A 22,365-nucleotide genomic window follows, 5' to 3' on the forward strand; every position below is an offset into this window, starting at 1 on the left:
TTGAATACATAAGCAGGGAGGTTATGCTTCAGTTGCACAGGTGAGACCACATCTAGAGTACTGTGTACAGTATTGGTCTCCTTATTTAAGGAAAGATGTAAATGAGTTAGAAGCAGTTCAGAGGTGGTTTACTAGGCTAATACCAGGAATGGGTGGGTGTCTTATGAGTAAAGGTTGGACAAGTTAGACTTGTATCCACTGGAATTTAGAAGAGTAAGAGGTGACTTGATCAAAACCTTTAAGATCCTGAGGGGTCTTGACAGACTGGATGTGGAGAGGATGTTTCCTCTTGTGGGAGAATCTAGAACTAGGGGTCATTTTTAAAAATAAGGGGTCACTAATTTAAGACAAGGATGAGGGGAATTCTTTTCTCTCAGAGGGTCATGAGTCCTTGGAACTCTCTTCCTCAAAAGACAGTGGAAGCAGAGTCTGAATTATTTTAAAGCAGAGTTAGATAGATTCTTGATTAACAAGGGAGTGAAAAGTTATCTGGGGTAGGCAGGAGGTTGCAATCAGATTAGCCATGATCTTATTGAATGGTGGAGCAGGCTTGAAGGGCTGAGTGGTCTACTCCTCTCGTAGTTCGTATGTTCCTATGTATGCATGAGGTTGTTGGGTTGAATGCAATGTTTCCATATGGTAATTCTATAGGAAGTTGTGGATGAGAATTTCAATGCCAGCAGAGATAAGGGAAGGATATAGGCAGGCAATGTTAGAGGAGGAAACAGGTGCTCTTTTGTTAGATTGAGTATTAAGCTCAGAAATTCAAAGACTGTAAGCCGTTGATTCAAATCGACTAAGCAGATAAGAGGCAATAGATTCATCATCAACTGTTCCTCGATTCAGGGGTGACATCGACACATGCAAACCCATGGCTGAAATTCTCAACCAAGTAGACATCATCCTCGCAATTGGTAACACAAACAAAGATACGCCAACGTCACCAAATGAACCTATTCACCGTTTAAAAACTCCCCCTTCCAAAATGTGAAGGATCCCAAGTGGCTTCCCAATCATTTTTAACCATTTTATTCAACTCGTGCAACCGTGTGTAATAAAAGTAATTCACAAATTAGAAATACAAAACGAAATTTGCATAAAGTCCAGAATTTCAAAACATCCATAATTTATCAGACAACAGCTCTTTATAAATTTTCGTAATAAACAAGATTTAGAGCAAGGTTTCCATTTATGGGCCCGTACCACAGTCATAGTTAAAAACAGCTTATGAAAAATAATTGATTACTATTTGAACTGGCTAAAATAATCAGTACAATATTCTACAGTAAGAAAACAAGCCAGCACTGGAATAAAACATAACAAAATATGTTCTTGAAATAACACACATCTTAAAAAAGATGCAAATTTCTAATTCCTCTCCTGCCTAAATCTGCTCGTTTTGCTGAAGGCTCTTCAGGCTGAACAGTAGTGTCACTGTCAGCAGGAGGGAAAGGGCAACGCACTCGTCTCAGCTCCTCAGCAGCTCCTCACAACACCATACCGGCAGTCTGACTGTGTAATGCCATGCGCACAGCATCACTTCAGGTGAATTTATATGTGAGATTGCTAAGGAAAACAGATAAATGTGCAGGAAGTTCTCAATCACGGCTCACAATACTGCAGCATAGGAAGAGAGATGCTGGAATCTGATCCTGAGGCACTGCATGAGATCAATAGTGCACTTTTCAATGTTCCCATCGCCCTTTTTCTGGAATATTTTCAGCCTTTTGTTCTTACGCATCCATCCTGAAGGACTGATAATGGTTAAACCTCGCTTTATGGGAATAGCTAGCAGTATTTGGGAACAATGGCTCAATGGGCCACCCAGAGAAAACAGTCTACAAATTAACACCAGTTTATTCTGCTGCATTTAGATGGTAACTTAACAACACAACAAAAGCTAGATATGTATATGTACCAACAGGCCCCTGAAGTACAGAGGTAGTTGAATCCAATATTAGTGAAGTGCACGGGGTAACAGGCCACTTTTTTGTTTGATTCTTTTATGGGCTGTGGGCATCGCTGAAAAAGCCAGCATTGGTTGCCCATCCCTAATTGCCCATGAACTGAGTGGCTTCCTTAGGCTATTTCAGAGGGCAGTTAAGAGTCAACCACATTGCTGTGGGTCTGGAGTCACATGTAGGCCAGACCAGGTAAGGATGGCAGCTTTCTTTCCCTAAAGGGCATTAGTTTTTACAACAACCGATGATAGATTCACGGTCACTATGACTGAGGCTAGCTTTCAATTTCTATTTTATTAATTGAATTTTAATTCCAATCGGCTGGCATGGTGCGATTTGAACCTGTCCCTCCAGAGAATTACTCTGGGCCTCTGGATTACTAGTCTAGGAGCATCACCACTACACACCCCCCTGGAGGCGCAAACTAACAAAGTACGTCAGGTAATTGGTATCATGCAGTAAGCACATCAGATTACTGGACCTTTTATTAACCTCGCACAGTCATTATTCACAAAGTACATCAAGAAACAAGACTTATTTGCCTGTTTAAATCAGAGGCTGTCCAGGTTACTTCTCGAAATCAAACTGCGCCCTGTCATTTGTAGTGGCCTGGCCGGGGGGCAAGGCTGTTTCTGAAAATTGGCTCTTCTGCTGGGCTGTGCTGCCATGCTGGTCTGCTGATTATTTTGGTCAGGGGTGGGTCAGCTGGGGCGGAAATGTATCAAATAACGACGAAATGCTTAACTGCTCCCAGTTAATTAACTGCTCAAGGCCAACTGAATTGAAACAAGTTCTGTGGTACTGTAATGCAAACGCTCACGTTCCTTTTTCAAAAGTTGTTCTCAAAATAGTTTGCGCCAATCCATTTACCATTGTATTGCTGTTCTACCATCCCTGCCAAGGTATCTGTTTAAAATGTAGGGTAGTACATACAGATGGAACTTTGCTGTAGTGCATCATCCTGAAAGGCTGATAATGGTAATGCAAAAGAGGAAATGTTCAATACTTTCAATAGTAACATACTGAAAAACAGCACATGCTTCACAATCTGCAGATTGAAGATCCAAGACCCAAGGTCAACAATTTAACGTAGATCCTGACTGGCCAACAGATTCAATTTCTTCTGCTGGTGGACAATTTTATCTTTTGGAAGACAGTTACTAATCTCCGTCACAGACCATCACACAACCTCTATGTTACTTATTCAAGTTAAACACAATGGTTAAAGGTGTGCTTGAGGTATTTAACGGCACCTGACAACAGTTGTCTGTTTAACTGGATTTTTTTTTATGTTTCATTTACAGGATGTGGGCGTCGCTGGCTAGGCCAGCATTTATTGCCCTTGGTGGTGAGCTGCCATCTTGGACCGCTGCAGTCCCTGTGGTGTAGGTATACCCACAGTGCTGTTAGGGAGGGAGTTCCAGGGTTTTGACCCAGCGACATTGAAGGAGCAGCGATATATTTCCAAGTCAGGATGGTGAGTGACTTGGAGGGGAACTTCAGATGGTGGTGTTCCCGTGTGTCTACTGCCCTCGTCTTTCTACATGGTAGCAGTCATGGGTTTGGAAGGTGCTGCCTAAGGAGCCTGGGTGAGCTTCTGTAGTGCACCTTGTAGATGGTACACACTGCTGCCAGTTTGTTAATGGTGGAGGGAGTGAATGTTTCTGGAAGGGGTGCCAATCAAGCAGACTGCTTTGTCCTGAATGGTGTCAAGCTTCTATAATGTTGTTGAAGCTGCATTCATCCAGGCAAGTGGAGAACATGCTTTGGAGAGTCAGCGGGTGAGTAACTCGCCGCAGGACTCCTAGCATCTGTCTGACCTGCTCTTGTAGCCACAGTATTTATATAGCTAGTCCAGTCCAGTTTCTGTGTTAGTGGACAGAAGAGCCAGCAAACGCTAACTGTCTCCCCCATCCATACCATGCACTGGGCTCTCCTGAGCTTGCAGTTAATTTATTTGGCAACATGCCCCAAGCTTGGAAAACTGGGGACGCAGACCGTCACATTCAGATAAACAATCAGAATAATGCCAGGTACAATAAGAAAACAAACACCCAATTTAATTTCAATCCCTGATTGGTAAACAGGGGATTTGGTGGCTAGTTTTGTTATCTTTACGGTTTCAATCCCCATTTCCAGTAAGTTCCAATACAGCAGTGATACTGACCTTCCGCAGTTTCTTTTTTGCCTGGCAGTGAAATTTCAGCTCTCTGAATTAATCCAGATATTCCAAAGAATAGGCACTTGCTCGGCAGGGGGTTCAATGATCTTTACAAAAAGCCCATTCAAACCGGTTTAGGAATGAAAGATTATTCATTTCCAGTTTGTTCTGCTTTTAGTCCCTATTCACCTCTTCCTTTTTTTTTTAAAAAAGGATGACAAACTAAAATGGAAGCTAAACCTTTTTTCCGGCTCATGTAAGAAGCATTTTACTTTAAAAAAGTTTTTCTGACGTCTGCTCAGTTTAAATACAAGACACCCAATTTACTGACTTAAAAGGGGTGGCTGCATTATATGTTTTAATATGCAACCTAAAGCTGGCTTTGGAATAACAGGACAGTTTATGATGACTGGGTTAATTTTCTTCCCTCCCCTCTATTGCAAAGAAGTAAGGTACTGAAGAGAAATCAGTCATTCAGTGGGTACCTGACCATGATATTTCACCATGCATAAAGTGTGGAGAGGGAATCTATCTTGTAGTTAAAAAAATTCAAGCTAGATAAATTTGGTAGATTAGAAATGAGGGGAAGTTGGGATACTGGAGAAGTCTGCCTTAACAAGTCTAAATAAAAAACCACTTGCGTCATTGCAGATTGACGGAAGAGACCTTTAAAAAGATGTCAAAAGGATCATTAAAGTTTGCTGTATGAGGTTAACAAATAAGCGAGAAAGTAGAGTTTGTTTGGAGTTGAACTCGAAATTTTCACACATGAAAGGATATGACTCATAATCGAGTGTCTGTGTCAGGACACCTGTCAAAATGAACTCCGCATTGTGAACATCTGAAAATAGCAGGGAAAGATAAAGTTACAAATCAATGGCCAAAATGAGAATTCCACATGACGCGAAAGTGTAAAAAAAAACGTCTCAGGCATAGTCACCTACCTATATTTCGGGTAAAGTAATCTCGACATAAGTGGAGGTCATTTTCACACGAGATGAGGATTATCTCAGGCAAACTCTAAGAGAAAAGGAAAAGGGACACGTGAGCAGGCAAAGGATTGGCAAGGCTAATATACAGCAACTGAAGGAGGCCACTCACCTAATTCCACTTCCTGATTCTTCGATTATTTCATTTTTTTTCCCCCCTTGTTCAAGTGAGCAGACATTAGCACAGGGAAGCAGGGTGCATTTGCATTTCAGGCACCATCTGTCAGCAGAGAGCACGCTCACTGTGTCAGGCTTAACAGACCCCAGCGAGAGTGCCAATATCCTTCGAACTCTTCCCCCAGCCTCAGAACAACATTGCCTTCTCCCCAAGCAAGACAGCCCATTCAACTCCAATTCATATCATTTAGTTTTACAGACCGGCACATGATGGCAGCTAGGATAGAATGATGGACATCATTTCATATTGGACTGTTACAGCCAACAGTCTGGGCTGCGTTTGAACCTAGGGGGTGAAAGGAAGATAGCACCAGCTCATCACACCTTCCAATCTCCTTTAACAAAGGGTGGAGGAGGAAGACGAGGACTTCCGCTATTTTTTTTTAAACCAATCGCCTGACTCTTCTCATTTTCAGCTTCAATACTAATCAAAACTTGAGCAGCCGATGGAACAGACAGGCCCAAAACGGTGATCAGAACTAATGCTGCTTCTCTTTGTTCAACGGTAGAAATTTCAGCTGGAGTTTCAGCATGTACAATACTTCTCAAACAAAGTACAAATGGATGGCCGACCTTATTCTGTTTATGCTCCATGATCTTGCGATAAGATGGTTGTTTCGACAGCAGTTTGCCACCTGCACACTCTATGATGGCTTTCATCGTGGTGAGACTGGGGCAAATTCCAGGAGTGATGTAGAAATACTTCCCCTATAAAAACAGGCAAGTATGTAGAAAGTTGAACAGAAACAATGGGTATGAACTCGCAACAAGGAATCCTGTTTCAACTGGCCAAACCCATGCTCCAGATGAAAACAGAAACGGGTCACAGAAGAGAATACAGGACTGAACTGAACTTTTAAACAGCATATCTACGCAATTTATAAACCATGACTGAATCGCCCTTGTCCCCATCATGTTCTGGAAACACTCACACCTACAAATTCACAAAACCTGAACACTTGACTTAACTCAAGTTTCCTGTTCTTTATTATAATAAAAAGGGGAGTGCTAGCTCCAACAGGATAACATTGAAGCTCTTCTCCAACTAATAAAGGTCATTAAAAAAAAATCACAGAATCTTACAGTGCAGGAGGCAGGACATCTGACCCACTATGTCTGTACTGGCTGAAAGAGCCCCGCTCCCATTCCTTGCAAATGTTTTTATCCCCCCAAGTTGTAGGATTAATTCCTCATGGTCTGCTTTCCCATTTACTAATGGCAGCGAAATTAAAATCAACCCAACTTGAAAGGGGAAGTTTACCCATTAGGCACCTTGCTCAAAAAAACATTCTTGCAGCATTTTAACTCTTCAGCTTTTTGGGTGTGAAGATTTACTCACGGAGGATCAGAAAATGCTGGAAATACTCGGCGGGTCTGGCAGCACATCTGGAGAGAGGAACAGAGCTAGTGTTTCGGGTCCAGAGCTCTGAAGAGGAGCTTCAGCTCTGAAGAGTCATCTGGACTCAAAAGATTAACTCTGTTTTTCTCTCTCCACAGATGCTGCCAGACCTGCTAAGTATTGATAGCATTTCTGTTTTCATTTCAGGTTTCCAGCATCCGCAGCATTTTGCTTTTATACTCACGGAAGATCAACTTCTACAGCTTGTAGGACTGAAATTATGCAAAAGCTCAGCATGGCTGCTGTCCAGGCAGGTCTGCCAGTAACGCTCATTAACATGCACTGAAATGCAACACACAAGCGTAACAGAAAAGGGAGCATATGAACCTTGCCTTGAATAGGGGAGCACCCTGTGCCCTCTTAAGCGACTCCTCCAGGCTGAAACAGAAGAGCACTTCTGCTTCTGCGTCTCTTAGTACAAAGTTCTGCTCATCTACAGAAAAACAGAAACTACCCATTAGAAAGGTCACAATGTTAATATGGCAATCATCTTGTTAAAACCAATTGCTAGTTAAACAGGCGATGGGCATTAATTATCCCAACTGAATAGAATAAAAAGGTACAGCTGGAACACTTTGTGTGGAAGCTACTAGGAAGTTAGTAGCACTGAGTTGTCGTCTGGGAAATAAACCAGCTTTAACCAAGAGACCAGCCTGGATTAATTCTTCCACCACAACCTCTTATTGTGAGTAGCACACGGGACACAATAAAAGCTATAACCAATGAGCACGCAATTTAATCATCTTAATCCAAACATTTCACACGATAGTGTGCTAGCGGTTAGCGGAGGGAGGGGAGGGAGGAGGGAGGCTTGGAGGGGGGAGAGAAGGAGGGGAGAAGGAGGGGGAGGAGAAGGGGAGGGGGGAGGAAGGAGGGGGGAAAGGTGGGGGGAGGAAGGAGGGGGGAAAGGAAGGAGGGGGGAAAGGGGAGAGGGAGGGGGGGAGAGGGGGGGAGAGGGAGGGGGGGAGAGGGAGGGGGGGAGAGGGGGGGAGAGGGAGGGGGGGAGAGGGGGGGAGAGGGAGGGGGGGAGAGGGGGGGAGAGGGAGGGGGGGGAGAGGGAGGGGGGGAGAGGGAGGGGGGGAGAGGGGGGGGGAGAGGGAGGGGGGAGGGGGGGGGGAGAGGGAGGGGGGGAGAGGGAGGGGGGGAGAGGGAGGGGGGAGAGGGAGGGGGGGAGAGGGAGGGGGGAGAGGGAGTAAAGGGGAAGGAGGGAGGGGGGAAAGGGGGAGGAGGGGGTAAAGGGGGAAGGAGGGAGGGGGAGAGGGAGGGGGAAAGGGGGGAGGGAGGAGGGGGTAAAGGGGGAAGGGAGGGAGGGGGAGAGGAGGGGGAAAGGGGGGAGGGAGGAGGGGGAAAGGGGGAAGGAGAGGGGGGAAAGGGGGAAGGAGGGGGAGGGGGGGGAAAGGGGGAAGGAAGGGAGGGGGGAAGGGGGAAAGGAAGGAGGGGGGAGGAAGGAAGGAGGGGAGGAAGGAGGGGGAAAGGAGGGGAAAGTGGAGAAGGGATGGGGAAGGGAAGGAAGGAGGGGGGGGTAGGGGGGGAAGGATTACTCAGGGAAGGGGGGGGAGGGGGGAAGGGGGGAGGAAGGAGGGAGGGAGGAGGGGGAAAGGAAGGAGGGTGGAAGGGGGCGAAGGAGGGTGGAAGGGGGCGAAGGAGGGGGGAAAGGGGGCGAAGGAGGGGGGAAAGGGGGCGAAGGAGGGGGGAAAGGGGGCGAAGGAGGGGGGAAAGGGGGCGAAGGAGGGGGGAAAGGGGGCGAAGGAGGGGGGAAAGGGGGCGAAAGGAGGGGGAAAGGGGGCGAAGGAGGGGGGAAAGGGGGCGAAGGAGAGGGAAAGGGGGCGAAGGAGGGGGGAAAGGGGGCGAAGGAGGGGGGAAAGGGGGCGAAGGAGGGGGAAAGGGGGCGAAGGAGGGGGGAAGGGGGCGAAGGAGGGGGGAAAGGGGGCGAAGGAGGGGGAAAGGGGGCGAAGGAGGGGGAAAGGGGGCGAAGGAGGGGGGAAGGGGCGAAGGAGGGGGGAAAGGGGGCGAAGGAGGGGGGAAGGGGCGAAGGAGGGGGAAGGGGGCGAAGGAGGGGGGAAGGGGGCGAAGGAGGGGGAAGGGGGCGAAGGAGGGGGAAGGGGGCGAAGGAGGGGGGAAAGGGGGCGAAGGAGGGGGGAAAGGGGCGAAGGAGGGGGGAAAGGGGGCGAAGGAGGGGGGAAAGGGGGCGAAGGAGGGGGGAAGGGGGCGAAGGAGGGGGGAAAGGGGGCGAAGGAGGGGGAAAGGGGGCGAAGGAGGGGGGAAAGGGGGCGAAGGAGGGGGGAAAGGGGGCGAAGGAGGGGGGAAAGGGGGCGAAGGAGGGGGGAAAGGGGGCGAAGGAGGGGGAAAGGGGGCGAAGGAGGGGGGAAAGGGGGCGAAGGAGGGGAAAGGGGGAAGGAAGGGAGGGGGAAGGGGGGGAAGGAAGGAGTGGGGAAAGGAAGGGGGGGTGTGTTTGGGGGGAGAAGGAGGGGGGAGTTTGGGGGGGGGTAGGAGGGGGGAGTTGAAGGAGGAGGGGTGTGCAGGGAAGGAAGATTTTGTGCAAATACAAGAATTTCAGTAGATAATATATTTGCATAAAAATATTTTCTAATGCTGCTTTCAATTATTTCCAGATCAAAGCACAATTCAACAAACCCTTGGATCTCGCCGAGGTCATGCTGCCAGTTATTCTTAAAGCAACATCAAAAATGCTCATTAAACGCACAAGGTCAAAAGCACTTTGGATAGTGAGAAACTGCATAAATTATGAAACTCAACGTGCTTTTAATTGTGGAGAAAACCTTACTGTTTCTTCATTAAAGGCAGTAACTATAATTGAAAATAAAAGATTATCCAGCTCTAAATTAATTTGTTCCAATTCTTCTTATATAAATGAGGCACACACTAAAATCAAAATCTTAAAGCGGCATTGCAAGTAGAGCTTAGCACATCCAGCGACATTGTTCTAGACAGAATTTTGGTTTGATTTCTAAAAGGGCTCAGTAAATATTTGGGATTGTCACGAAGCTAGCAAGGTGGGCTGTCATCTCAGGTGCTAATTATTTCAACAAATAATGCTGAAATCATGGAATTTTTCTCCTCCAAAGTAATAATGTCAATAAAAGTGGCATTTTCCCTACGGCATCAGTTTTATTTTTTAAAAACCTAAATTGTGCGGTGGGCAGAAAGCTATGTAACATGCACGCGGGGTTCACAATACACGGGAGCAGCAGGCAAATTCGCCCTCGAAACCTCACAAGTAGCCTGTGGGAAATCAAAGACGGGGACGAAAAGTTGGAAAGGCGAGCATGGGACAGGCGGAATCCGTGAGGAGCCGTTTCTCTCATCGCAGGTTCTGCGCCTCCCCACACATAAGCTGCTCCAGCTTCTCCAATGGCGAGCTCCCTCCCTCCATTCTTGGTGCCCTCGACTGGAGGAGCAGCAGCAAGGGCAGCGGGAAGGAGCCTATCAATGGAGGCCGGGGCACAGTTATTCTGGCTGCTCTCACGGCCGCCATGCCATAACGCCCGGCTGCAACAAGCGCCGAACGCTTCAGCCAGCCGCTGGACGACAAGAGGGGAGGGAGGGAAGGTGGCTGGAAACCCAGCCAACAGGCACATAGCACAGGTTCGGTCAGGTTATATCAAGGCCAACCAAATACAGCATTCAGGTCCAGCAAATAGAGGCAAGGTAATTCATTGCGAATGGGATTTTGCTGCCCCAGTCCTGGGGCTGGTTGGGGAACTGGGACTAGCCTTCAGATTCCCTTTTTTTTTTTGCAGCAGGGGTGCGTGGGGAAGCCTGCACCGCCGTGCTACCTGTTGAAAAGCGGGTTGGGGTAGATGGTGTGGGGTTACCTTCTCTTCCTATCACCGGCCCAACACTCCCTTGACAGGCGGTGCCTTCGATTTTGCAAGTTCCTCTTCTCAGTTGCAGGACAGGCACAACTGTCAACAGAGCAGACTGTGCGCTTCTGGGATGCTGTGTGTGTGTCAGACGTGGTGCAAGCCTTCTGAGATACTACAACGCTGGGACATTTTACTAGAGATGTTGCTTCAAATATTTTGGAACTACTCCTATCTGTTTCACAGCATTTTGCCAGTGTTTGAATAGTCCCTCAAAAATTGTTCATAATGGCTAATGCTTTCTGCGTCCATGGAAACCTCGCAGAATGGACCAAAGACAGAAAAAGCTCACCGGTGAGGAAGATGGGAGGTTAGAATTTTCCCAATGGATATTGATAGTGTGAATCGATGGTTGTTACAAAAAAAACTAATAAATTCTGCAATGACTGGGAGAAGTTCAGAAGACACTAAGGGCTACTGGAGTTACAGGCATTATCTTGCTGGACCAAAGCAGTTTAGCATGCAAGGTGATGCAAAACACAGCATTACAGCCCCAAGGATAAGGTTCCAATCTGACTCCGCCAAGTATAATACGAAGAAGTGTGAAACTTCCTTCTGGGAGCCATTTCAAACCTTTACAAAGGCAGGACAGGGCCAGGTGGAATACAACGCCAGCTCAGTTACGTGGCTGAGTTGAAGTGATCTGCTGGGCACTTTGTGAACTTACTGCAGCATCAGGAGAACCTACTCTGTCTTCTGCCCTAATGGAAAATTGCCACTGGTGGATGGAGTTCTGGCCATACAGACAGAGATTCTCCTGAAGCTCTCTCCAGGCCTACGCAGAACAATTTAGTGTCGCAAGTGGAACAAAGCCCAATGAAGCCCAATTGCAAAAACTTTGACAACCCTGTGCTTCCCAGGCTGAACCTCTGGTACGGTCAGGTTATTACAGGATAGAAGATTTGGTCAGCAAAGCACATGTATAAATGTTTAATGTCATATCATCTTCCCACATCCTCTAATTGTGTACCTGTACATGATTTAATTTTTAATGGCCCAACATTTGCACGTTAATACCACATAGATGAACATAATATTATTAAGATTAACACTGAGACACGGTCGTTCCCAATCAGTAACGCTAATCTTTGAGACGTGTGCGTTCCTGCTATGATCACTTCAAAGCTGGAGTGGCAGGTGTACAGTGAGATGAGAAGGGCTTCTGAAACCAGTTCAGGCGGAGCGACTTACCAATAAACTTTTGACTTTTGAAGCTCTCCTCTAACCACTCAGGCGTGACTATGTGATTCACGATAGAGATGGCAGTCAAGAACTTCACCGTACGGGTCACCTTATTTGCTACCAGATGAGTGCATTTCTGAGCAGATTCAGCAACCTCACCACCAAGAACATAAAGTTTCTGAAAAAGGAGGGAAAATAAAGCTTTTGATTAAAAAAAACCCTACAAAGCCACACAAGTGCTGAATAATAATAATAATATGCATTTATGCAGCACTTTCAACATAATTAAATTAGGGGCCTCGCAAGAGTGTTATCAAATGGAACTTGATACCAAGTCACTTAAGGAGATCGTGGGATAGGTGATCAAATGCTTGGCCGAAGGTAGGTTTTAAGGAGTGTTTGAAAGGAGGAAAGGGAAGTAGAGAGGCAGAGAGATTTAAGGAGGAAGTCCAGGATTTAGGGACTTGGCAGCTGAAGGGACAGAATAGCTGCCTGTGGCGCAGCAATTAAAATCAGGGCAAGGAGCCAGTTTAGGAGGCGTGCAGAGATCTGGGAGTGTTGCAGGGGCTGGACGATGTTACATGGATAGGGAGGTGTGAGGTCATGGAGGGATTTGAAAACAAGGGTGAGTATTTCAAAATCGAGACACTGCTCATCTGGGAGCCAGTGTAGGTCATTGGGCACAGGGCAATGAGTGAATGCAGCTAGTTGTGAGTTAGGCGGTGTTTTGGACGATTTAAGTAGATGAAATGTGGGAGATGGTGAGGCCAGCCAGGAACGCAATAAAAAAAAATCAAGCCGAGAGATAACAAAAGCAGGAGTGAAGGGGAATTTTCTCATCATTTCTTGAAAAAATGTATCATTTGATTAACAGTGTACGCAGGCAGTCTGATGACAGCTAATGTCATGGTTAAAAAAAGCACAAGGAAAATTTGGGACATTTTGTCCTTGAGAAGTTTTTAAACTTTTGTCTACAAATGTATTTAAAAAGGTAGTGCTTTTGTTAAAAAGTTGACATAATCACTCCCTTCCAAAGAAGTCCACCCATAACCCTTCCACCATTTCCAATGATGGCCTTATCACTGACCATTTCCAATGATGGCCTTATCACTGATCTCCCTTTCCTCTTTCAGACGCTTGAATCAATCATTTTCACCCAGCTGTATGGCTATATTCTAACCTCGCTAATCGGGTGGTGGTGGGGTGGGGGGGGGGGGGGGGGGGGCGGTTGTAAAGAGAGTGGTTCCCATTTTGCCCATCACTGACCATATCCTGGTTAAAGTCACCAACAACATTCCAGGGGACTACAACTGTGATGTCCTAATCCTCTCTTTGACTTTCCACCTGAACATACAAATCAGGAGAAGGGGCCAGGTGGCCTACTCGAGGCTGCTCCGCCATTCAATAAGATCATGGCTGATCTAATTTTAACCTCAACTCCACATTCCTGCCTACCCCCGATAACCTTTCACCCCCCTTGCTTATCAAGAACCTATCTAGCTCTGCCTTAAAAACATTCAGAGACTCTGCTTCCACCGCCTTTGGAGGTAGAGAGTTCCAAAGAATCACGACTCTCAGAAAAAAATTTCTCATCCCTGTCTTAAATGGGCGATCCCTGATTTTTAAGCAGCGACCTCTAGTTCTAGGTTCTCCCACAAGAGGAAACATCCTCTCCACATCCGCCCTGTCAAGAGTCCTCAGGGTCTTAAAAGGTTTCAATAAAGTACGGTTAATTAGTGCCACCTACTATTGCCACTTTGCTCTCCTTTATCTCCTTGAGACAATTCCCTTGTGGTTCCAGTCTTTCTTACATTAACATAAGCGCCTTTTCCAATGGGCTCTCCACCCATGCCTTCAACTGCCCCTGAGCTTCATCTGTATTGTCCCTTCTATTCCTTACTGACATAATGCCACTCGGTGACATTATCTGCCAGTATTGTGCCTATTTTACTTCTCTGTCATGACCACTGGCTTCAAGCCAAAGTCTTGCGCAAGTCAAACATCTAATTTTGAATCATACAGCACAGGAGGCAGCCACACTCAACACACCCTCTCAGAGAAACTAGGTATGGGTAATAAACACCGGCCTTGCCAGTGCTGTCCACATCCCAGAAAGAACGAAAAGCAATCTCATCACAAGGCCCCACAAGTTTGCAAGCCAGGTTCCACAACACCGTCCATCAGTCATTGGATTATGGATCACTTCATCAATTTTTTATACTTTCAGCATTTATTGCTCCGCTAGCACATTATTGTTGCTAAGTATGAAGGTAATATTCCCTACATCGACATAACTGCTTTCCTTTCGATAACTGAAATATCTCTTGAAAAGCTATAGGCAGGGTGTCAGGAGTATGTCAACACTGTCTTGAATTCCAACTCACCCAAAACTCTACCACTTGTATCATACTCCATACTAAACTACTTTAGTATGATTTCTGTCCTCAGTTACCTCCATTAGCTTGCCTCCTCCAAACACATTCAATTTCAAAATGCTTATCTCCCTTTTCAAAAGTCCTCCTTCTACCTTCTGCAATCCTATATACCATCTCTAATCAATTCTTGTCAACTCTCCATCCCTTCCCCTCCCTCTATCCATCCCCACACCCTACAAAATCCCTGCTGGCAGGGATCTCCGGGAATCGCATTCTGATATCCTGGAATTCTCCACCAATGCCCTCTTGCTCAGAACCTGCTTGCCCATCCAAACCCGTGGCCAGATCTTCCCAATTCTCCCTGCGTCTCTTCTCAGCACCCCTGCACTGGGACTTTGAGGTATGTGGCAGGCGTTGTGCGATTGCAAATTTTCAGAGCGTCGCTGACACTCAGCGACAACGCTTTTGCCACTATTCTCCCTCCCTGCGCCGCCCCCCTTCCCAATGCAGGGTGGGCGTTCAGGCTTCTCGATAAAAGGATGAGAATCGGAGTGTGCCACACACTCAATTTATCACCGGATGAATAAAAGGGCAAGGCAACAGAAGAGAAAATGGGGCAAAGCATAAAAGCATTCCACCAACTCGCTTTCCCTCAGTTTTCATCGAGTAATAAAATTCAGAAGAAAAAAAATACGCCCTTTAAATGGTTGGAACTGATTTCAGGGCGAGGCTGCCACATTCATGGTTGCTGAGCAAAAGATCCCTCAGTATTACACAGAACAATAAACGAGACACGAGGTGAAGGGAGGGTTACCTTTATATACTGCTGAACCTGTGCAGGCTCAAATCCTGTGAACAGCACTGCTGGTGTCGACTCTGGTGGAAGCTTTTTTGATGGTGGCGGCAAATCCTCAATCCTGCTTAGACAGATGACTTGCTGAGTCAGAAACCGACTATATTGATGGGAAAAACACAAAACTATCCAGTTCATCTACCGCCACCCCCCCACCCCCGCCCCAATGTCGTACCAGGACCTCCTTATCTTTTTCTCTCTCGAAGGCACTGAACGCTGCCAAGAGTAATATTCCATGGGCAGACGGCTGGATGACTGGGGAGGGGGAGGGAAATCACGGTCCACCTTGATACTGTTCTGATCTTAATGCCCAAACATGCACACTTTGAACAGGGGTGAGTTGGTGACAGTAAAGAGTGGCGACCATGACTATTTTTTTCTCTCCCTTACCCAGAGGCTACATGCCAGCAAGCCAGGCTTCAGCGTAGACAGGGGATCAAACCTGCAATCTTCGCAGCCGGCAAAATTAATTTCCTTTATCAACTGAGCTGTTAGAAATATACTGAGTAATTTCAAAAACTTTCATATTTCTTTCCCTCTTACATTTTGTAAGTAAGGCGATGACAGAAGAATTACAAATTTAAGTTCTCCTGAAAGATTCACAGCTTTGATTTTGAATTTTATACAAAACGCACTTATCTTTAAGAATGATGGGCCATGCAAATGGCTCTTCATGCAGCCCGTGCTGATTAACTGTGGTGGGCTGTCTGTATTTTATACAGGCACAGTGAATTGGAGCTCCAACGTATGGTACTAAAGGGCGGTTGGACTTAAAACTCGCACTCGTGATTTCCCAGTCAGCTCTCAATGTCAGTCTGTCAGTCACAGATAGGGCCACAGAGTTCTGGTGGCAACAGTAGAGTGTTTGTGCCATCTTCCTAACGGAGGGTGACATGAAGTACCAGAACCCAAGAGGATAAATCTACCACATCTACCACAGGCCACAATTGAGAATTTTGCAGATGACACTAAACTTGGATGCGTAATAAAGAGTGGGGAAGATAGTGACGTACTTTAAGAGGACACAGTCAGGCTGGTAGAGTGGGCGGAAATCTGGCAGATGAAATTCAGCACAGCAAAGTGAGGTGATACATCCGGCAGGAAGAATGAGAAAAGACGATACAAGTTAAATGGTACAATTTTAAAGGGGGTGCAAGATGAGAAAGACCTGGGCATGTTTGTGCACACATCTTTGAAGAGGCAGGGCAGGTTAACAAAGCAGTCAATATTAAGTATATGGGATCCTGTGCTTCATGGAGGCAGAGTACAAAAAGTATCAAGTTACGCTAGCCGTACATAAAACATTAGTTCTGTTCCAGCCAGAGCACTGCATCCAATTCTGGGCACCACACTGTTGTAAGGTTGTATAGACTTTGGGGAAGATACAGAAGAGATTTATTAGAATGAGAAAGGAGGGAATATAGTTATGTGGGTAGACTGGAGAAGCTGGGATTGCTCTCCTTAGAGCAGAGCGTGTTGAGGAGACTTGACAGAGGTGTTTCAAATCATGAAGGGTTTAGATCGAGCAAGTAAAGAGAAACGGTTTCCAACAGCTGAAGGGTTGAAAACCAAAGGGCTAAAAGGTGATTGGCAAAAGAGCCAAAAGCAACAGGAGGGGAAACTTCCTTAGGCAACAAGTTGATTTGGAATGCACTGCCTGGGAGGGTGGTGGGTACAAATTCAGTAGCAGTCTTCAGAAGGGGGCTGGATAAATACTGAAAGGAGAAAAAAAATTACAGGGATATGAGGAAAGAGCAGCCGAGTGGGACCAACTCGATTCCTCTTTGAAAGGGCTGGCCTAGATTTGATGGGCAGAACAGCCTCCTTCTGTGATGTACTATTCTATGATTCTAGTCAAGAGAGAAAAACAAAAATACATTGTAGGCTGTTGCCTGTATCCAGCAGTTTCACAAAGTTGTGATCGTGCCGTATGCAGTACCTTACATTTTTTTTTTAAAAAGTGAACATGTGTGTGTACATTCTATGAAATAGCAAAATAGAACTAAAGTTTTTAATCAGGACAGCAGGAGTTTTACAAGACAAAAATTAGGAGAGTCATGTAATAGAAGTTGCTTCACATCAGTAATATATTTCAGAGGGCACTTAAACCAAGAGTTAAGAATGACTACACGGCAAACCAAAACATAGACAATCCATCAATCATGCAGCCTTGACCCCAAATCACAACTGCCGTTGGCTAAGTTAATTAGCTCTCTTATTCCACATACTTTACTCCACAGGTCAATGCCAATAAATGTGCAATTCCTAAAACAAACCTTTGATAATAGTCTCCTTACCTTGCTCTCTTTACAGGAGGCGGAAGGTTACATTCATTTTGCTTCTGTTTAGTCTGGAGACGTACATTCTGCAAGGTAAAAGAAGAGCTGAAGACTACGATACATCACCAAGGCATCCTCAGTGGGTTTACAAAGTATATAAACAGATCATTAGACTCAACAGGTCTATGCCACATAGGCTCCACATAAGCTTTGTCCTACCATTCTTCATCTAATACACCAACATTTTCTTGGATTCCTTACTCTCCCATATGCTTATCTAGCTTCCCCTTAGTTCCACGTTCTCACCACCCTCCCTCTGCGTAAAGAGGTGTCTCCTGAATTCCTTATGGATTTATTAGGGACTATTTTGTATTTATGGCCCATAGGTGTGGTCTCCACTGCAAATGAAAACATGTGCTCTCCATCTACCCTTCCATAACCCTGAAGACCTCTATCAGATTACCCCCGCAGTCTTCTCTTGGAGATTGTTCAAATATTCAAGAATTAATGGGAATTTCACATCATTTGGTATCAATTAATAATTCATAATTAAGTCACAAAACCCAGAGCCAGATAATGCCTTGCGGCTCATCAAGTCAAAGTGTGATTATTCGATCGTGAGCTTTCCATCCACACAGCGCTATTTCCACATGTCTTCCTGAAAAGCTGAGAGGTGCTGTTACAGGCCAAGTCTTAATTTTCCTTCTCAACAGATATTGGTCCAGCCTCCTGTTCAGGTGTCAAAATGCCCCAAATCAACTATCTTCTCAGTTCTGCATATCCAATATCCTTTACTGGGGGAGTGGGCAGAACGTTTTGACAATCTCTACCTCAAGGGGACAATCGAATTTGAGCTTTGCTTCAAAAAGTTAAAATGGCCCATTGTAGCTAGTCCATCCAGGCACAGACTCGATGGACGGAATTTTCTATTCTCCCTACCTCCTGCGGCGGGACCACTGAAATCCCCGTTCACATCAGTGGGACCGGAAGATTCCGCTGGCATGAAGGGATGGGAGAATTCCACCCAAGGAGTCCAATGGCCTCTTTCAGTGCCTTAATCATTGCAAAACTCCAAATCCCCTCTCAGCACCCAACTTAAAATATTAGCCTCCTGAAAACTATTCAAAAGTGCACTCTACACTTTACGTGAAGCCACACCTGAAATTTAGTAACTGGTTGCCTTAAGTGAAATCAATATGGACTCATTCATCGTGATTATGCAATTCAGTATGTTCACTTTTTTTTCTCGGTACACTGAACACCAGAGATTTATAGCCAAAGAGCTAAAATATTAATGGAGAACATTAACAACACCATCAACAAACAGAAATATTGCTGAAAAGAGAGACATGGTGCTGAAGCGTAGATTCCGTGATTGGACACCACTTGCTGAACAATCCTGAGTGTGCTAATAACCTCACTAACGGCCAATTTAAGATGTCAGTCAAGCTCGTAACATGGCTCGTTTACGTTTGCTAGAAGCAGGGACCAGTCCTCTATAAATAAAAGGATGAGGTGTCACCTGTGGCTCAGTCCATAGCACCCTCGCCTTTGAATCAGAGGGTTGTGGGTTCATGTCCCACTCCCGGAAACCAAGAACTGTGAATGTACTCGAAAGAGTTACATTCTGTGACTGTTGATAACTTGAAAGAGAGGTTTCAACAAGAGATCATTCTAAATAAATAAATAAAGGGATAGAGGTGTCAGCTGTGGTTCAGTTCATAGCACCCTCGTCTTTGAATCAGAAGGTTGTAGGTTCATGTCCCACTCCCGGAAAAAAAAAGTCAAGAACTGAATGTACTCGAAAGAGTTGATACATTTTATAAATAAAAGGATCCCCCCACCCCACCCCAGCCCTGCCCACCCTCTCCCCTTACCCTTGTATTATATATATGTATCTTTTGAATCAAATCTATGCAAAGATTATTTTGTATGGAAATTAAGAAAGTGTCCACATGTGTGACAAGGGAAATTAAAAAAAAAAGATAAATAAAAAAGGATTACGTTCACGCCTTGTGCCTTTTTTGAACTACCCGGAAGCATGGGGAGCCTATAGTTCTCCATCGCTTTCTCCACGGCAGCACCTCAGCCAATCAGTAGATTTGCCAACTAATTAGCATCCTTTTCTCCTCTAGTATAAATTGTTGTGATCTTTCGAAACTTGGCATTCTTTCATTTGTCCTGATGAGTGCAAGCTTTGGCAATTCTCTTCGCAGCAATATTCAAGCAACTGTTAATAAACAAGAGCTTTTCTCAAGCCTACAAACAGCAATGCTACGCAAACACTAGGCACCGTCTCATGACAATGCGCGGATTTAGCGTGGGTTCTGAAAAACAGCTGCAATATTTAGTTGTGAAGTTGGGAGCTGTGCTTAACCTGGCCTGTAGGGAAGTGGCCCGAGTGAGAGGGAGATCAATTAAAGGTTAATTGCTGAGGGAAGCGATTTGAGTACAAGTGCAGTTTTAAAAAAAAATCTCTCCTGAGCCATTTTTAAGGATTAAAAATATTAGAACTGAATAACTGAATTTTTGAGAATTCTGGGCAGCTGCATGGGTTCCTTCTTAATGGGAATTTATGCCTCCATCAAGAGAGCAGATGACTGACAGGTAATGCATTTGGGAGGTTGAGATGTGACAGCTTGACAGGGACGAAAAGTAGTTTGGGTTCCATCTTCCACTCCCCTCTATTACAAGAACTGCAGATCCTGTTCCTAGTACTGCTAGATTCCGACCCTCTCCTACAGTCCAAGAGCCCCTTCCCTGGTCATAGAAGTCCTCACCCCTCCCATAGCACTGCTAATACCAGATTCCCTGTCCCATTTCTCCCAGGGCCATTCTAATGCTATAATACCTGGTAATGTTACTTGGCACAAACACCCCTTTTTTTATATTAAACCACAGGTGTAACCTATCATCATCTTCTCTGGGATCCTCGATTATACGAGTGCTGCCAAACCATGGCTTATACCGTGATTTTACTATGGGACAGGGCAAGGAGGCAGGCCCTGAGGCTACTTCAACTGGAACAGGGATCGAACCCCGGGCTGCAAGTGTTATTCTACATCGCACGCTAGCCATCTAACTAACTGAGCAAACTGGCTTCCCCGAACATCCTTTATTAAATTAAAAATGTTCATCAATTATGTGAGGTGCTTTGAAGTGATAGGTAAAGTAAATATTTAGAACCACCTCTCCAGAAAAGCCCAAAGTTGCCCGCAAGCACAAACAATCCTGATCATCAAAACTAAACCCGATCATTTCCCCAATGACCATTCGCTTATTGCCTCTCCACATGTCGCCTCTCTCAGGCTTACCATACTGAATTCGCTGGCTCACTGGGACAAAGCCACAAGGGATTACAGCTTATTTTAAAAAAAGCGAAATTAAAAGTCTGTTTTCAGGACAGGAAAATCTATGTCATCCGACAGCTGTCTGACAAGGGTGGGCGTTGACAGCTCAGGTTCCAATTTTATCATTTTGATGGGCAACTATTGCTAGGTTTACCAACGAGCGCCGAATTTTATACTCGAGTGCCTGTAGCTCATAGGATTTCTGTCTATCCCTTGAACGTTCTATTGTTAAAATACTTGGGAGCACAGCTACTAGCCTTGAAGATTGTCGGAAAATGTAAATTAGTCAATACCAGGGAGAAGGGGTAGATCACCAGGCTTAGAGAAGGTTACAGATGGTCACTGCTTGTAGCCTTAACTATTTTATCCTGCTTCAGCACACCACCCCCCTCTCCATACTTAATTCTACTCGAGGTGAAAAATACATTTTCCATAGGATTTTTTACCTCTTGTATTGGAGGGGTGAAATGTATCATTCGCAGCGACATGAACCATCTCAAAATTCTAATGTCGCTTACTGCTGCCTCAGTCTTACTTCATTATGGGCTTTTATAATTTAAAGCTGCTGGCTATAAGCAATACTGGAGCAGTATGTGTATGTGTGCGTGTGAGAAATTCAGTGTCCTATCGGAAATCCCACACCAAAAGGTGGCTGTTTTGAGAATTACTGTGAGCTCCATGTGTGATATCGCCCTACTTACCTTCGAATCATGCAATCGTACCAGCTCATTCTGCATCTGTTTGTAGGTACTGTTATTGGGACAATGTCAGGTGATGCATTGATGCATCTTTTGCCACAGGTAAGTTACTGCACAAAAGTGACATCACCAGGCTGGCAAGAGACCCTGGGATAAGGGAGACAGCAACAAAACTGCTGACGTCGAGGACAAGAGGGCACAGATTTAAAATAATTGGGAAAAGCAGCAAAAACAATAGGAGAAAAAAACTTTGTGGTGCAGCGAATGGTTAAGGTCTGTAAGTGCACTGCCCGAGTGTGTGGTGGAGGCAGGTTCAATTGTAACATTCAAAATGGGATTAGACTGTCAGCTTAAAAGGTAGAACGTGCAGTGTTATGGGGAGCAGGCAGGACAATGGCACAGTGAATTTCTCATTCAGAGAGCCGGTGCAGGCACGATGGGCCGAATGGCCTCCTTCTGCACCATAACAATCCTGTGACTCTGAGTACAAATTAACATTAGCACACACAGGAATTTGCTACTTTCATAAACATAAACCTGTGGGGACAGAATATTTCCTCTGACGTGGTATTGAAGGGGTACGTCTATGCAAACTATGTAAATTTCAAGACTATTTGGAAGAATGAGAGGTGGGGGGTGGGAAGAGAGGCTTTCTCCCTATTGTCTTGGGCAATATTTATCCCTCAACTGATATTACAGATAAACAGATAAGCTGGTCATCATTGGAGTTAATGGGACCTTGCTGAGTGCAAATTGCCTGCTGTATTTCCTACGTTACAGTGACTAACACAAGAAGTTTGGTACCATCCAGGACTCCATCCACAAACATTCACTCCCTCCACCACCGACGCACAGTGGCAACAGTGAGTACCATCTACAAGGCTCCTCGGACAGCACCTTCCAAACTCACGATTGCTACCATCTAGAAGGACAAGGGCAGCAGGCACATGGGAGCACCACCATTTGGAAGTTCCCCTCCAAGTCACTCGAAATCCTGACTTGGAAATATATCGCCGTTCCTTCACTGTCGCTGGGTCAAAATCCTGGAACTTCCTCC

At 45.5% G+C, this 22,365-nt stretch overlaps 1 protein-coding gene across 2 annotated transcripts in view; it reads right to left on the bottom strand.

Annotated features, from left to right (window-relative positions):
• Positions 1–1,013: 1,013 nt before the first annotated feature.
• Positions 1,014–22,365, bottom strand: part of paxip1 (PAX interacting (with transcription-activation domain) protein 1) — a 118,308-nt gene continuing 96,956 nt past the window's right edge. The window contains exons 14-21 of one of the 2 annotated variants that reach the window (XM_078537060.1): positions 17,279–17,346; positions 14,943–15,045; positions 11,763–11,931; positions 7,020–7,120; positions 5,862–5,996; positions 5,067–5,142; positions 4,903–4,963; positions 1,014–1,557 (exon numbers count right to left, since the gene is read on the bottom strand). In XM_078537060.1, the coding sequence (XP_078393186.1) occupies positions 1,542–1,557; positions 4,903–4,963; positions 5,067–5,142; positions 5,862–5,996; positions 7,020–7,120; positions 11,763–11,931; positions 14,943–15,045; positions 17,279–17,346 (729 nt within the window). In that variant the 3' untranslated portion in view covers positions 1,014–1,541. Of the gene's footprint in view, positions 4,964–5,066; positions 5,143–5,861; positions 5,997–7,019; positions 7,121–11,762; positions 11,932–14,942; positions 15,046–17,278; positions 17,347–22,365 lie in introns of both variants that reach the window. The other variant, XM_078537057.1, reaches the window with a different exon arrangement.

The sequence above is a fragment of the Cetorhinus maximus genome, chromosome 3, assembly GCF_964194155.1.
Source record: "Cetorhinus maximus chromosome 3, sCetMax3.hap1.1, whole genome shotgun sequence".
In the NCBI taxonomy this organism is placed as follows: Eukaryota; Metazoa; Chordata; class Chondrichthyes; order Lamniformes; family Cetorhinidae; genus Cetorhinus; species Cetorhinus maximus.